We start from the raw sequence: 13,018 nt of genomic DNA, 5'->3' as shown, positions 1-13,018 counted from the left end.
TCCAACAATATCCCTACTATTGCTCTCACTGGAGTGGGAATAGTCATTTTTACCCCTTCCCTATTCAACACTTTCCCTACTGTTGCACTCACTGGAGTTGGAATTGTAAATTTAATTCCTCCGCTATCCTACACTTACCCTACTTTTGCACTCACTTGAGTGGGAATAGTAATTGCTTCCCCTTTGCCATCCAACACTTTCCTAAATAAATATGTATAAATTATTATTTGTGTGTCTATTTTTTATTAAGTGTATTAGTTACATTTTATTGAAGTGTGTATTAAATGTATTTTATTTTGTAACATTGTATATAATATTTAATATAGTTAATATATATTATTTTGTATTTATATAAAAATCGATATTTTATACATCAATATTTTTTGTCGATATTTTTGTACTTACCTGTTTAAGTATAGGAGTCAATATTTTTGTTGTCTATATTTTTTACTTGATATTTTTTACATCGATGTTGTGTCAGTGAACCCTTTCTTGGGCTATGTTATAGTCTTTTGATTGATCAGAGAAAGGTGTGTGTCCTTTTAAAAACATACTCCGATAGTAAGAACATGTTTTATTGCTATTTATTTCAGTTTATTTCATAAACGGATAATGCTCTGGCAGTAGATAAAGGATCTATAAAATAAAATACAATATCAGAATACAGAAGGGCCAATCCTCTCAATAAATGGTGCATTTTCTTGGTGTCTTATAGTATGGCACTTTTTGAAGGTCTATTGTACTTGATTTATTGTGACTGAACATGAGGCATAGACCAGAAGCATAGGTCCCATCTGTGTGTTATCATGCAGTGGTTATCAGACAATAGTATTTTACCTCTGTTAATTCTTTTTGTGCTACTTTTTTTATGACTTAATCTTCATTGCAGCTCTTATCCATTTGTGAAACTTTGACACCTTGGTGTAAACACCATACTTTCCTTTCTTTGCACAACCTTCTCCCCAGCTCACTATTCCTGTAATAAAAAAGGTGTCTCGGTACGGGGTAACATGGGGTCCACCACTGTCCCCCTGGCATGCGTCCTTGACCTCTGTGTCATAGCCGGCACAGAACATGTTCTTTGTAATGGCGAAGGTGCTGGATTCAATACACTGCTGCCTGTCAATGTATGGAACCTGGAGAACTTGGAGTTTGAAGGCCTGCTGGCCCCTCTGCTGGATGACCCCAAAACCACTTACTGTTGCAGCCTCTTGAGCCATGAGTACATCATCGGCAAAGTCCACTTCTGGGATACACACTGGGATAACATACCGAGTGAAATTTATGGGCTCTTTCAATCTCAATAAAGCAATGTCATAGTCATAGGTTTGCAGGACAAATTTTTGATGTGTGATTATTCTCTCCACCTTATGGACTGATTCTGTGCCTTCTTTCTTCTTTGTGTCAACTTCCCCTAATTGGAGATATAATAATATAGTTAACATTTGTGAGTGACAATGGACTCACCTAAACATGTATTTCAAGATAAACATTGCACCAAGTTTTTCATTTGATTTTTGTTGTAATCATTGTGGAAAAATAACATGCAGAGGTAAAACACCATAAATACCTTTGTAATTGATTAAAAATACCAAGTATTGTAATTAAATAATTGTGCACACCTCTAGAAAAAAAAAGCCAAATAAATCAATTGAATTGGATAATAAAGCCCATAAATTCCTCACAAGGTCCCCAAGGTCTTTATAGAGTTCTTGACCTCATCTACCTTCTTTTAGAGAACTTCTCTCTCTGCAAGATATATTGCATTTTGACTTTTGAGTTTTCAATACCTACAATTTGTTAAAATCTCCACAGTTGTGCAATGATGGACCTATCAACCAGTGAACCCATGAAATTCAATGTATGTAAATTGTGTTGGGTGTGCCTATACTCCATAATCCTGAGTTAGGGACAACTTTATATATGGTTTAATGAACCTCCCAAACACCTATAGCCAGAATATCATTACCAGGGGACAATGCCAAATCCATGTTGCTGTTATTTATCAGGCAATTGTTCTATGCCCATTTTATGTAATTTTTCACACACATGTATAGTAAAACTGATATTGAATATTGCAATCTTCTGAGATTAGGAGCAGTTGAAATCAGATGCAGCTCCAGTAAGGCTTCATATCATTTTATAGTACTTTTTATTCCGCTCTTTGCTACCCACTTTTCCAGTTGGGACTTCATCATTGACAAAAACACTCCCTATAATTTGATTCATCATATGAGAAAAATTAGGCTTGATCTGGACAGAGTGAGTATGGAACAGAAATTAGTATGGTGGTTTGATGGCTCTTTTTACTAGATGTATTGTGTTTATTAATTATATTGAAATAGTTTGCTCAGCCTGCAAGTCCTTTTTCAAAAGGCTCTGATAATTTAATTTTTACAAAAATATTAAATCAATTCTTGACCATAACCTAGAGTATCAAACAGTGTAGGAATTATTGCTCCCTTTAGGGACAGAAGAAATGTAGTCTCTAGTGAGTTCAAGAAGAACACTTTGATATTCAGCACATTTATGCTATAGCCAGAAATGGAGGAGAATTACTCTAGCATCCTTAATAGTCTAGCTAACTTTTCTTGATGAGGACGAGGTGCTGGAGGAAGGGTAGGTTGCTGCAATATTTTCACAAGGACTATTATGCTGAAATACAGCATGCCCCTCTAGATGACCTCGAGGAGGCAGAAGATTAACCACAATTGGGTCCACCTGATTAGGTCCAAAAGGTCAGCCTAGTCAGGTTTTTCTTCGGTCTAATTTGTAAACAAGCTCCAACTGCCTGGATCACGTACTGCATATTAATGGTTCCAAGCATTGTGTAGATAGAATTCAATCCCCGAAATTGCCCAGATCATTCATTGGTAATTTGAGGCAAGAAACATATTGACCTCTTGATTTTTTTGACTCACTTAGATCATTACCTTTCATGGTAGCACACATTCTTTTTAACCAGAAAAATTCACTCATCGAATAAATAGTCTTTAGTCCTGAGATTCACCTGTTGCTTTTTAGCCACACTCCACTCCTATACTCACTAATCACACATCTACATTTAGGGTCCTACACAGGCACTTCACATACGGCTTCTTTTGGAAAAAATACCTCAATCAAACAGCCCTCTCGAGGGTGCCCATCAAGCATTGCAGCGCTAGCTAGACAAGGAGCAAAAGCAGTATGATGAAGCATGACACACTTTGGAGTGTGTGAGAGCCCCCATTCCAATAAGGGAATTACCTCTTGGGTTCCACCCATACAGACCTATTAGAAACCCTAACACCCCCTTATAGGAACTGCATACTCCCCCCACATTCCTGATGTAGAAAGATAGCCATGTCATCCAAATTGAAACTAATAAGGACTGTAAGATCATCCCTGATTTTTCTGGCTAGGTGCACAATGCAATTAATAGAGGAGAAAGAGGACAGGTCAGTCAAGTAGCTTGCTCAGCCAAGAAACTACCACTAATACTTTCCTTAAAGATAAGGCTAGATTTGGAACCCTTGAACAAAGATCCAAGTAACCCGGTGAACTGGGAGGAGAGACGGATATGAATATGTACCATTTTCAAGAAGTCCCAGTTCACCAGGGCAAAACCCTTCCCAGCATTAAACAAAGAAGTGTCAGGGGTGTCTTACTGACCTCTGCATAATGTATCACTTTAAACAGGAAACAGGTACTAGTGGCCAACAACTGACTAGGTAAATACTTAGGGGCACATTAGTATGGTGGGCAGACTTTGTCCACCCGCCATACCTGTGGGAAATGGAACCGCCTACTAAGGGTGCAGTGGTCCCATACATCCCATTAGGATACGCCTGCCACTCTGGTGCATCCCGCATTTTTAACATTGCGCGGGCGGTGCTGAAAGCACGGCCCGCCACAATACCAAAAATGCATGTTGTGCTTTTCAATGCACAACGTGAAAGGCACCGCACAGTGCCTGCCATGTTGTAGATTGAAATGCAGGGGGGTACCATAGGTACCCCCCATGTGCACCCCCTACTGCCCCGGAGTCCCTGGGGGCCCACAATGGGCCCCCCAAGCAGACTCCGCATGCCTTTCTGTGGCGGCAATGCCACCATGGAAAGGCATTTCCAAAGGCACATTCTAATATGGCTGGCAGTGTCTTTCAGACACCGCCACCATTGAACCCTTTGTCGCCCGGTCGACATGTCAGACACCACAGCCATTGTAATATGGCGGGGGTAATTTCTGCAAGGATGGCGGGCGGATCGCCCCCGCCCGGCCGGCGGTGACTACCACTGGCCCTACGGGGGCCATCCGCCGGCCATCCTAATGAGGCCCTAAGTTCCCATGGACAATGTTCAGGACAATTCTGGCCAACCTCAAATGTTCAGAACAATTTTAGCCAACCTCTAAACACCAGTGTTTCGAAAAATTACCAGCTCATAGATTTATGAAGTGTTAGCATTCTAAGAAGAAAAAGTTTCACATTCATGAGAATTTTTAATTTCAAGGGATACTTTGAAAAATATTTTTTCTCAATGCATTATTTATTTAGGGCCATATTGATGACCCCAGTTGTGTCGCGCTTCCACCACATAATGTGGTATATATACGACACAACTGAAAAATCTAATTTATCAAGCCATGCAAGGCCACTTTGCGTGGCTCTGAGTGGCTTAATAAATCTTCAGTAAAGCAACACAGTGTAAATAGCTGCATTGCCTTAATCTGTGCTAGGGAGGTGTTCCATGAGTATTTCCTGGGTGTTACCACCCAACTGCCTTGGTTTTTGATGCATTGCCAGATTTACCAGAACTGGTAAACCTGGGGATGCGCTAAAAAGATACACCTTCCCAGGAGAGGTGTAACAAGGAAAAATGTCTGTATTTCTCCTCGTTACTTCCTCTTTCTATATATGCTGCATTCTGCAGGAATATACCTCTCGCAATTGTTTTGTGCAGGAGGGTGCCCCTTCTTGCACAATCCTGCATGCAAAAAGGCACCCTTGCACCATGGTGCAAGGGTGTCTGAGTTGGCATTGGGGAGCCAAAATGGAGCCAGTTTAGGGGAAAAGGCATGAAACTGCTGTATTCCTTTAAGTACAACACATTCCATATCCATTCTCTGTCACGCAGTCCAGCGAGGTGACTTGCTGCGCTCCACTGAGTGGCAATGTCATAAATATGCCCCTTAATTCCTGAAAGGGGATCCCCAAAAAAGTATTAATATTCACAAGAAATTGAGCAAATTCAGAGTATAAGTAATTCTTAATAAATCACATTTTACTGATCTTGTACAGAAAGAAAACAATAAGTCTTACAGCACACAAAATCAAACACAGCAGTTTTGAAAGCCTCGCATTAATTGTTTACAAAAAGGTCACCGTAATAGCCCCACCTCATGTTCCAAATTTTCTTATATTTGCGTGGGCAATCCAGAGCCACACTTGCTGGTTTATGCATTTTTGCACATCAGTCCAATGCCTTGCACCAGGCTATCAATGGGGTCTGGTTGGCTGAGTTCCAAGCCCAAGCAACATCTCTTTTTAGCAATCAGTGCTCCCTTCAACCCCTATCCAGATCTTGCAATAAACCAAAAATAGACACATGCGGTAATGGTTCAATTGTTGCTCCAGAACTTGTGGAAGTGAGTTGAAGATGGCAACCCAATAGAGTTCACTAACAGGGCAGGACCAAACCGCATGAAAGAAGACAGTGCCTTTCTTGCCACAACATGAGAAAGCAAGGGAGGAGCTACGATGAACCCTCATCAAGCTCATCAGTGTCAAGTAGGTGATATGCAGAAAATTCATTTGAATCGATCAGAACCTTCAGCAAATTGTCAGCTCCCTTAGGGCCATAGCGACCTACTTCCATTCACTGTTTTCCAGGAGACCCACCCATAATTCCAATTTGGACGTCATGGGGATGAGCAGATCTGGTGAATTGATGATGGCTTAGGATTTATAGATGCTGGAAATGCCTCCCTGACTCATGGGCCTCATCAGTAGCTGGGTTTTTAGAGGGCTAAATGCGGGTGGCACCCCTATACAGCCCCTATAAGATATCACGGCATAAAGAAGCTGTAGGAACTTATAAAATTGAGATTGCAGCAGATAAAGGTCTGCCTGAACCTGTTTGTAATCGATTTCATACATTCACCCATCCTAGAAATGTCAATGAGGCATGCAAACCATCCCAGCCAACTGCTCTCCAGAGGTGGGCTGAGGAGTAATCTTCCTGTCTCACCCAATCCAGCTCAGCACCAACCTCCAAACCAAGAATACCACCCTTGAAAGCTCCAGAAGGGAGCAAGCACAGGAGCCCCGTATCACATCATCCTCATAATGTTGTCATGAGCCATGAATGTCACTTCAGTCTGAAAGGGTGGGTCTGCTCGCCGTGGGGCCAATCATTCGAAACCATTAGTTACGAGGCCTAGTAATATAGCTGTTCGTCTGAGGCTGCCATATCCCCATCAAAGGTGGACTGAGCAGATTTCCCCAAATCAGTGCTACAGCACCATTATCTTGAAAAGCACTACCATTCCTAGGATACTAAGGGGCTGCTGGGCCCATTTTGTGAGGTCTTTCTGCATCCTTGCAACCATGGAGGGTGAGAATAAAGGACCTGGTGAGGGCCGGAAGCAGGGAAATGTGTATTCCCAGGTATGAGAAGGTTGGCCTACTAACAATAATCTGGATCTTCCAGTTACTCACCTCTGCATTACCAGTCAGCGAGACCAGGATGCACTTCTTTCAATATACTTGCAGGCCGGAGGGCTGCCCATATCATTTCAACCACTATCATAAATGGGGTTACCCTATAAAGTCAAAAGGACCTGGGCATCAGTCAGTACAGAAAAACAATGGTCCTAGACTGTTGTAGCTTACGTTCAAAACAGCATCATTGAATGAGTATAGTCATTTAGGCACATAAGATCATAAGCACACAAAGAAATAGCAAGGCCACTTTCAAAAGACTGATACCTTAAATGTATTCAGTCACACATTGAGTTATTTCAAAGAAACACACTTTAGTTATTTTGATGTACAATGTTTTATCCACACGGTTATTATCAGGGAGAAAGAGGTACGTGAAAAGTTTTAGTGCTCATGTGAAAGAATAGAAAAGGAAAAGAAGAAGCAGTTGTCGTTACATTGAGGAAATTCAAATATTTAAGACATTAGGGAACCAGCATAGGTTGAAATGGTCTCCCTTAAGATATTCAGGCCTCCCCCTATAAGCACAGTTGCGTACAGTACATTAGTTAAACTGTTCTTCTTCACAGTGTAACTTCATCTGTGAGTCAGGTGTAGGGGGCAGATGTAGAGTGTAGGCCTATTCAGGAGCGTCGCCGTTTCGACCCTATTGCATAAGGGTGAGTGTGGTCTTCAGCAGCAGGTCTTCCTCAGGGCGGGGGTGGGGGTATCAATGTTTTAAGTCTGGTGATTAACAAAAGCATATGCTTCAAGATACAGTGAATGGTAAATCCTGTAGATCCATCAGGAAAAGGGAACGTTTCCCAGCACCGCTGTGTGGAGGAGCAGCGGGACCGATTGATGCGGCGCGCTGTCAGGATCTAACGAGCTCCAGACCAACCTTCGTAGTAAACAGATTAACTAACGATTTGATTTATACCCCTATGCTGCCAGAGGGAGAGATTGAGTAGATGCAATATCAATAGCTCCGATCAAGTCATACGTCAGGTCTGAGAGCTGTCAATCCCTAACAAAGCCCCTCTGATCCTGATGCAAGATGTCTCCAGCTACTCGCCCCAGTCTTGTGGCCACAACTGAGGCGAAAATGTTATAATCAGACTTCAGGATAGATATTGGCCTGTAGGACCCACAGCTAGATGCAGCTATTTATGAGTAATCTTATCCGTAAAGATAGCCGGGAGGCCTGGGTTACCCCATAACGGAAGCTTTGGGTGAAAAAAAGATGTTTTGCAGAATGTTAGTACATTGCCCCAGATCCTAACAATGTCTCTGGCGGTCTTAAATCTCACCCTCTTGTAATAATTCGAGTCACTAACTCTAAGCAAAAACAAATGTGAGTCTTGTTTCAACATAAAAAAGTGAAAAAATAGAGCTCTTTCTCCGTGAAGTAAGGAACGCAAACGTGTAATGAACGCAGACCAGAAATACAATTTAAAATCTGGAAAGTTCAGCCCTCCCTCATTTGTATTATTTTTTAGCATTTTTAATGACCTTCTGGCCTTTTTATAACCCCACATAAAGCTACTCAATACTCCATCTAGATGTTGAAAGAACTGATTATTTAGTGCCAGTGGGATGGATCGGAATAAATAGACAAACTTTGGCAAAACCTTCATCTTTATGAGATTAATTCTACTAATCAGATTCAGGGGCAATCTGTTCCACTTTTTTAATAGTAGAATAGTTTGTTTGATCAGCTCATTGTAGTTTATATTATTAATATCTTGTATTTTGGCCGTTATTTTGACCCCTAAGTAGGTAGCATCTTTACAAATCTCGGGAACAGCCGCGGTAGGGGAGTAGTTGGCTATGACTTGTGTCTTCTGTGGATTAAGCTTATAGCCAGACACCTTCCCGAATTTCCCAGCCTCTATAGAGATCCCTTTCAATGCTTCAGCGATGTCGGAGGTATAAACGGCAATGTCGTCCGCGTAAGCTGTCATTTTCAGCTCCTGTGAGCCGGAGCTAAAAGGTACAATCAAGATTTGGTAGTGAAAGGCAAGCAAAAAAGGTTCTAACGAAAGGGCAAATAAAAGAGGTGAGAGGGGACAGCCTTGACGGGTCCCACGCATAATTGGAAATTCTGAAGAAGTCAAGCCCCCGTAGCTGATACAGGCGGTAGGCTTATCATAAAGTGCCTGTATACCCTTCAGGAAGTTCCCCCCAAAACCCATTTTAGACAGCGCGCTCCAGAGATAGTCCCACCCCACTCGGTCAAAAGCTTTTTCAGCATCTAATAAGATCATGCCGAGTGGGGTCGACTCAGTCTCCGCAACATCAAACGCCGTGATGGCCATGTTTACATGTGTCATAGTATCTCTCCCGGAGATAAACCCGTGTTGTTGTGGGTTAACAATTTGGGGCATGATAGGGACGAGTCTAAGTGCCATAATTTTGGCGAATATTTTTGCATCAGTATTTATCAGGGAGATCGGTCGATATGACCCTCTCTCCTCCTTAGGCTTATCTTTCTTTAAAAAGAAAATTATTTTTGTCCTATTCCAAGATTTGGGAGCCGTTCCGTTTAGCCCAACTGATTGCATAACTTCCAGAAGTAACTGTTCAAATTCCATTCTACAGGCTTTGTATAATTCCAGAGGTATAGTATCCTCTCCTGCCGCTTTTCCAATAGGCAGGGAGTTGATGGCCTGGTGTAATTCTACCATCGTAATATCGTCGGACAGTGAGCCCATGCCTGAGATGTTCTCTGTGTTAATTGAGTATTCTTCAACATATTCCCGGATTAGATCATGGTTTACAGGGTTGTCTCGGGTATATAAATTTCTATAGTAATCGGCAAATTGCTTGAGTATATCTTGTGGCTGGTTGTATAGTTTGTTACCATGCCCCCGGATATTAGAGATTAGAGTGTCTGCTCTATCTTCGGCGACTTTATAAGCCAGGATTTTGCCAATTTTATCCCCCCTCGTATTGTGCAATTTTAAATTTATGAATCTTGGTGCTACTTTTTTGAATAAAATTAGATTTTATGTCGTTTTTAAGCGCACTGAGTTTAAGGCTGATTTCTATAATTGTTGGGAGATTAAGCTGAAGCGCTGAGGCCAGCAGTTCTTCTTGTTTAGTTATACTTGCTAGTAGCATGATCTTGTGTTGCCTTCGTTCTGCATTTTGCCTGATCACATAAGCCTGCGTAAAACCCCTGATACTGGCCTTGCAGGCATCCCATACCATACAACACCCAGTTGAGTTCTTATTAATATTTATAAATTCATTGAGATGGACTTTAAGCTGCGTCATATAAGTTGAGTCTGAAATTAAATATCTAGGAAAAGAGAATGGTCTAGGGGGTGTCCTAATGCTTGAAGTATCAAATATCAATATTAGTGCATTATGGTCTGAAGTAATTCGGGGGCATAGAATCATGGAGCTAGTTTGCAGTAAATCATCGCTAACTAATGCCATGTCCAATCTGGTACACACCTTATGGGGCGCTGAGTAATATGTATACCCTGGTGTTTTTGGGTGCAGATGTCGCCAAGCGTCTTTAATATTATGAGTCCGACATAAGTCTAATATAGATGACCTGGTCTTATGCATCCTCTGATGTGTACACAGCTTAGTTGTGTCAATTTTATAGTCCATGATGCAAATAAAATCCCCCATTATAATGATTTCCCCCTCCCAATCCAAAAGTTTCATATTTAATTAGTCGAAATAAATTGGTTCATCTAAGTTTGAACCATAAACCACGCACAGAACATATTTGTTGTTTTCATAGTTAATTTGTGCAATAGCCCATCTGCCGTCCTTATCGTGGGCAGTTAGCATTATTTCGACCCTAAATCACCTGTCCTTAAGGATAGCTACCCCTCTTGTGGGGCTCCCAAAGGTAGAGCAGACCAAAATGTCATACCCCATTTGACTTAATATTTTCCTATCCTTCCATATAATGTGAGTTTCTGACAATAAACAAAAATGGGGATTATGTAGTTTTAGCTCTTTTGACACCAAAGATCTTTTGTTTTTACTGTTGAGCCCCGCTACGTTCCAAGCTAGACATTTTATTACATGCATTTATAAAATAACAGAAAAATCGATCCCCCCTTCAGATAATCAAATAATAGGTCTTGGTCCCTCAAAAACCTAACACAGCCGATAAATCATTCAATAAACAGTGATTTGATGTCTTTATCAAATTCTTCATCACATTTTCCCCTGTCAGCCAGCAAACAAATTCTATGTGATTTCCCCCCCCGCTCCCCTTGCCCCCAACCTGCGGAGAAGGGGTCCCACCCCCCTCCCACCCCCCTGGCTCTCACCCCGGCCGGGGAAGAACCACCCTCCAGCTATAGCTGCCGTTGGTGAGGCAGCTCGTGTGGTGGATCACCCTGAGAGGCTCCTGCCCCCCCCTTATCAAACATCATTGTGCATACTAAGCAAAAATTAAATAAGAATGGAACTCAATAAAGATTTATCATATACTAAGGGGTGACCCCCTATTAAGCCCTCTAAACTAAATCCTATTTCTAAAAAAAATATATATATATTTTTTTCCCTTTTTTCTTTCCTTTTTCCTTCTTTTCCTCCCTTTCCTTCCTTTCTCCTTTTTCATTCCCCTTTATGTGTTTGTACGCCCCATCCTCGCTTTTGATAGATTAATCACCACCCTTAGGGCTAATTGTAGTTGTTTTAAGTCTGGCTCTGGCTCTGGCAAGAGCTGATAATAGAGAGATAAGCCTCTGCTTCCTTAACATCATTAAAGATATGTGTCCGCCCGTTTCTAGTAACCTTAAGACGGGCGGGTTCTTGGAGGAACACCTGCCCTCCACAGACCTTAATGGGGTCCATCAATTTACGGAGCTGCCACCTCCTATCCATGGTGTCCCTGCTTACGTCTGATCGTACAAAAAACGAGAACTCCCCTACAGCTATTGGAGAGTTAGGGTGGGCTCTCTGCCAGACCGACTGACGCAAAATAAAATTGTCAAAGTAAATTAGAAAGGGGCGTGGGAACTGATTCTCTCTATTTCTTTGAAACAAAGGCAGATGGTGGGCCCGTTGAATTTGTGAGTCCCAATCCCAATCTGCCAAGTCAGGAAAAGCCTTCTGGAGTACCCCTACAATGTACGCCCTCGGGTCTGAGTCCTCGGATCTCTCCGGAATACCAAAAAGTTTTAGGTTAGATCGTCTCTGCCTGTTTTCCAAATCCTCGACTTTTAACTGTAATGCAGTCAGCTGGTCATCGTGCTTTTCCACTACTCCTGTTATTTTAGTGGTTGACTCCTCCACCTGTACCACCCGTTGCTGTAGTTCCGTGGTTTCTTGCGAGATCCCACCGATTTTATTAGTAAGGTCACATAGAGAGGATTGCATCTTGTTGTTATCCTCCCTAAGTTGGAGATAGTACTCCTGTGCTTCTGCACGTTGGTTGCTCAACTGCTTACTCAGTATCATTAGTATTTCATCCAGAGGGGAGGTGTTGGCTGCTTCCGTTCTTGAGTCTTGACTCGTGATACCTCATCTGGTGGGTTGCACCTGTTTTTGGCCCTAACAGGCGAAGAAGAGGCTAAGGCAGAACCGGAGGTTGACCCCTCCAAAGAAGGGGAGCTGGCGTTGCTATTGTATGGGTGGTTAGTTTAATGTTAGGATGCAAAATGTCATTTGTGTAGGCCGGTGTTGGTTCCGAAATATCAGACGAAGCAGGCAAATTCCCCTGCTCTTGAGACTGTACTTCCTCTGTCAAGTCCTCAAGAGGCAGACTAACAGGGTCAATTAAAGTGCTTTTATCTGGAGTGATCAGTACTGGTATAGAGTCTGTGGGGCTTGCTCCTGAGAGCCTTAGCGTCATGGTTTTGACCAGGCCCTTTGCTTCGATCCATTTTCTGAGTGGGCTTTTGTCTGGCATGTTCTTCCTTAAAGCTAGGTTATTGCTTGGTTTTGACCGTTTAGAGATAGCACCGGCCTTGCTATCTCTCCTTGCCTTTTGTTTGCCCTTAGCCTTAACCTTAGAGATACACCCCCCCCCCAAGAGGGTAGGCAGTAAAGTCATCCTCGGTCTCCGTCTCAGCCTCGTAATCCTCATATGAGTCCAGCTCGATATCCACTGTAGGCATTGTATGCGCTAAATGCTCGTTATGTGCCCCGCGTTCGATATCCTTCGAGTGGGCTTCTGATAGCCCTTCTAGACTGTTTGAGGTCGGATCGCAGGGTGCTGGCTGGGTGACACTTATGGGATCAGGCCGTAGTGCGTGGGCTGGAATAGAAGGGTCACCCCCCTTGAGCAGCAGCTGTTCAGCATCAACATATTCAGCATCAACATTACTGTCACCATTTCCATTTGGTCCTTTTCATTCCATG

At 42.4% G+C, this 13,018-nt stretch overlaps 1 protein-coding gene across 1 annotated transcript in view; it reads right to left on the bottom strand.

The window, feature by feature from the left end:
* Nucleotides 1–572: 572 nt before the first annotated feature.
* Nucleotides 573–13,018, bottom strand: part of LOC147697733 (coagulation factor X-like) — a 239,371-nt gene continuing 226,925 nt past the window's right edge. The window contains exon 8 of the mRNA XM_086934405.1: nucleotides 573–1,414. Within this exon, the coding sequence (XP_086790531.1) occupies nucleotides 867–1,414 (548 nt within the window). The 3' untranslated portion in view covers nucleotides 573–866. The remainder of the gene's footprint in view (nucleotides 1,415–13,018) is intronic.

This window comes from Lissotriton vulgaris, chromosome 8, assembly GCF_964263255.1.
Source record: "Lissotriton vulgaris chromosome 8, aLisVul1.2, whole genome shotgun sequence".
Classification (NCBI taxonomy): Eukaryota; Metazoa; Chordata; class Amphibia; order Caudata; family Salamandridae; genus Lissotriton; species Lissotriton vulgaris.
This window is presented reverse-complemented; position numbering and strand designations above follow the sequence as displayed.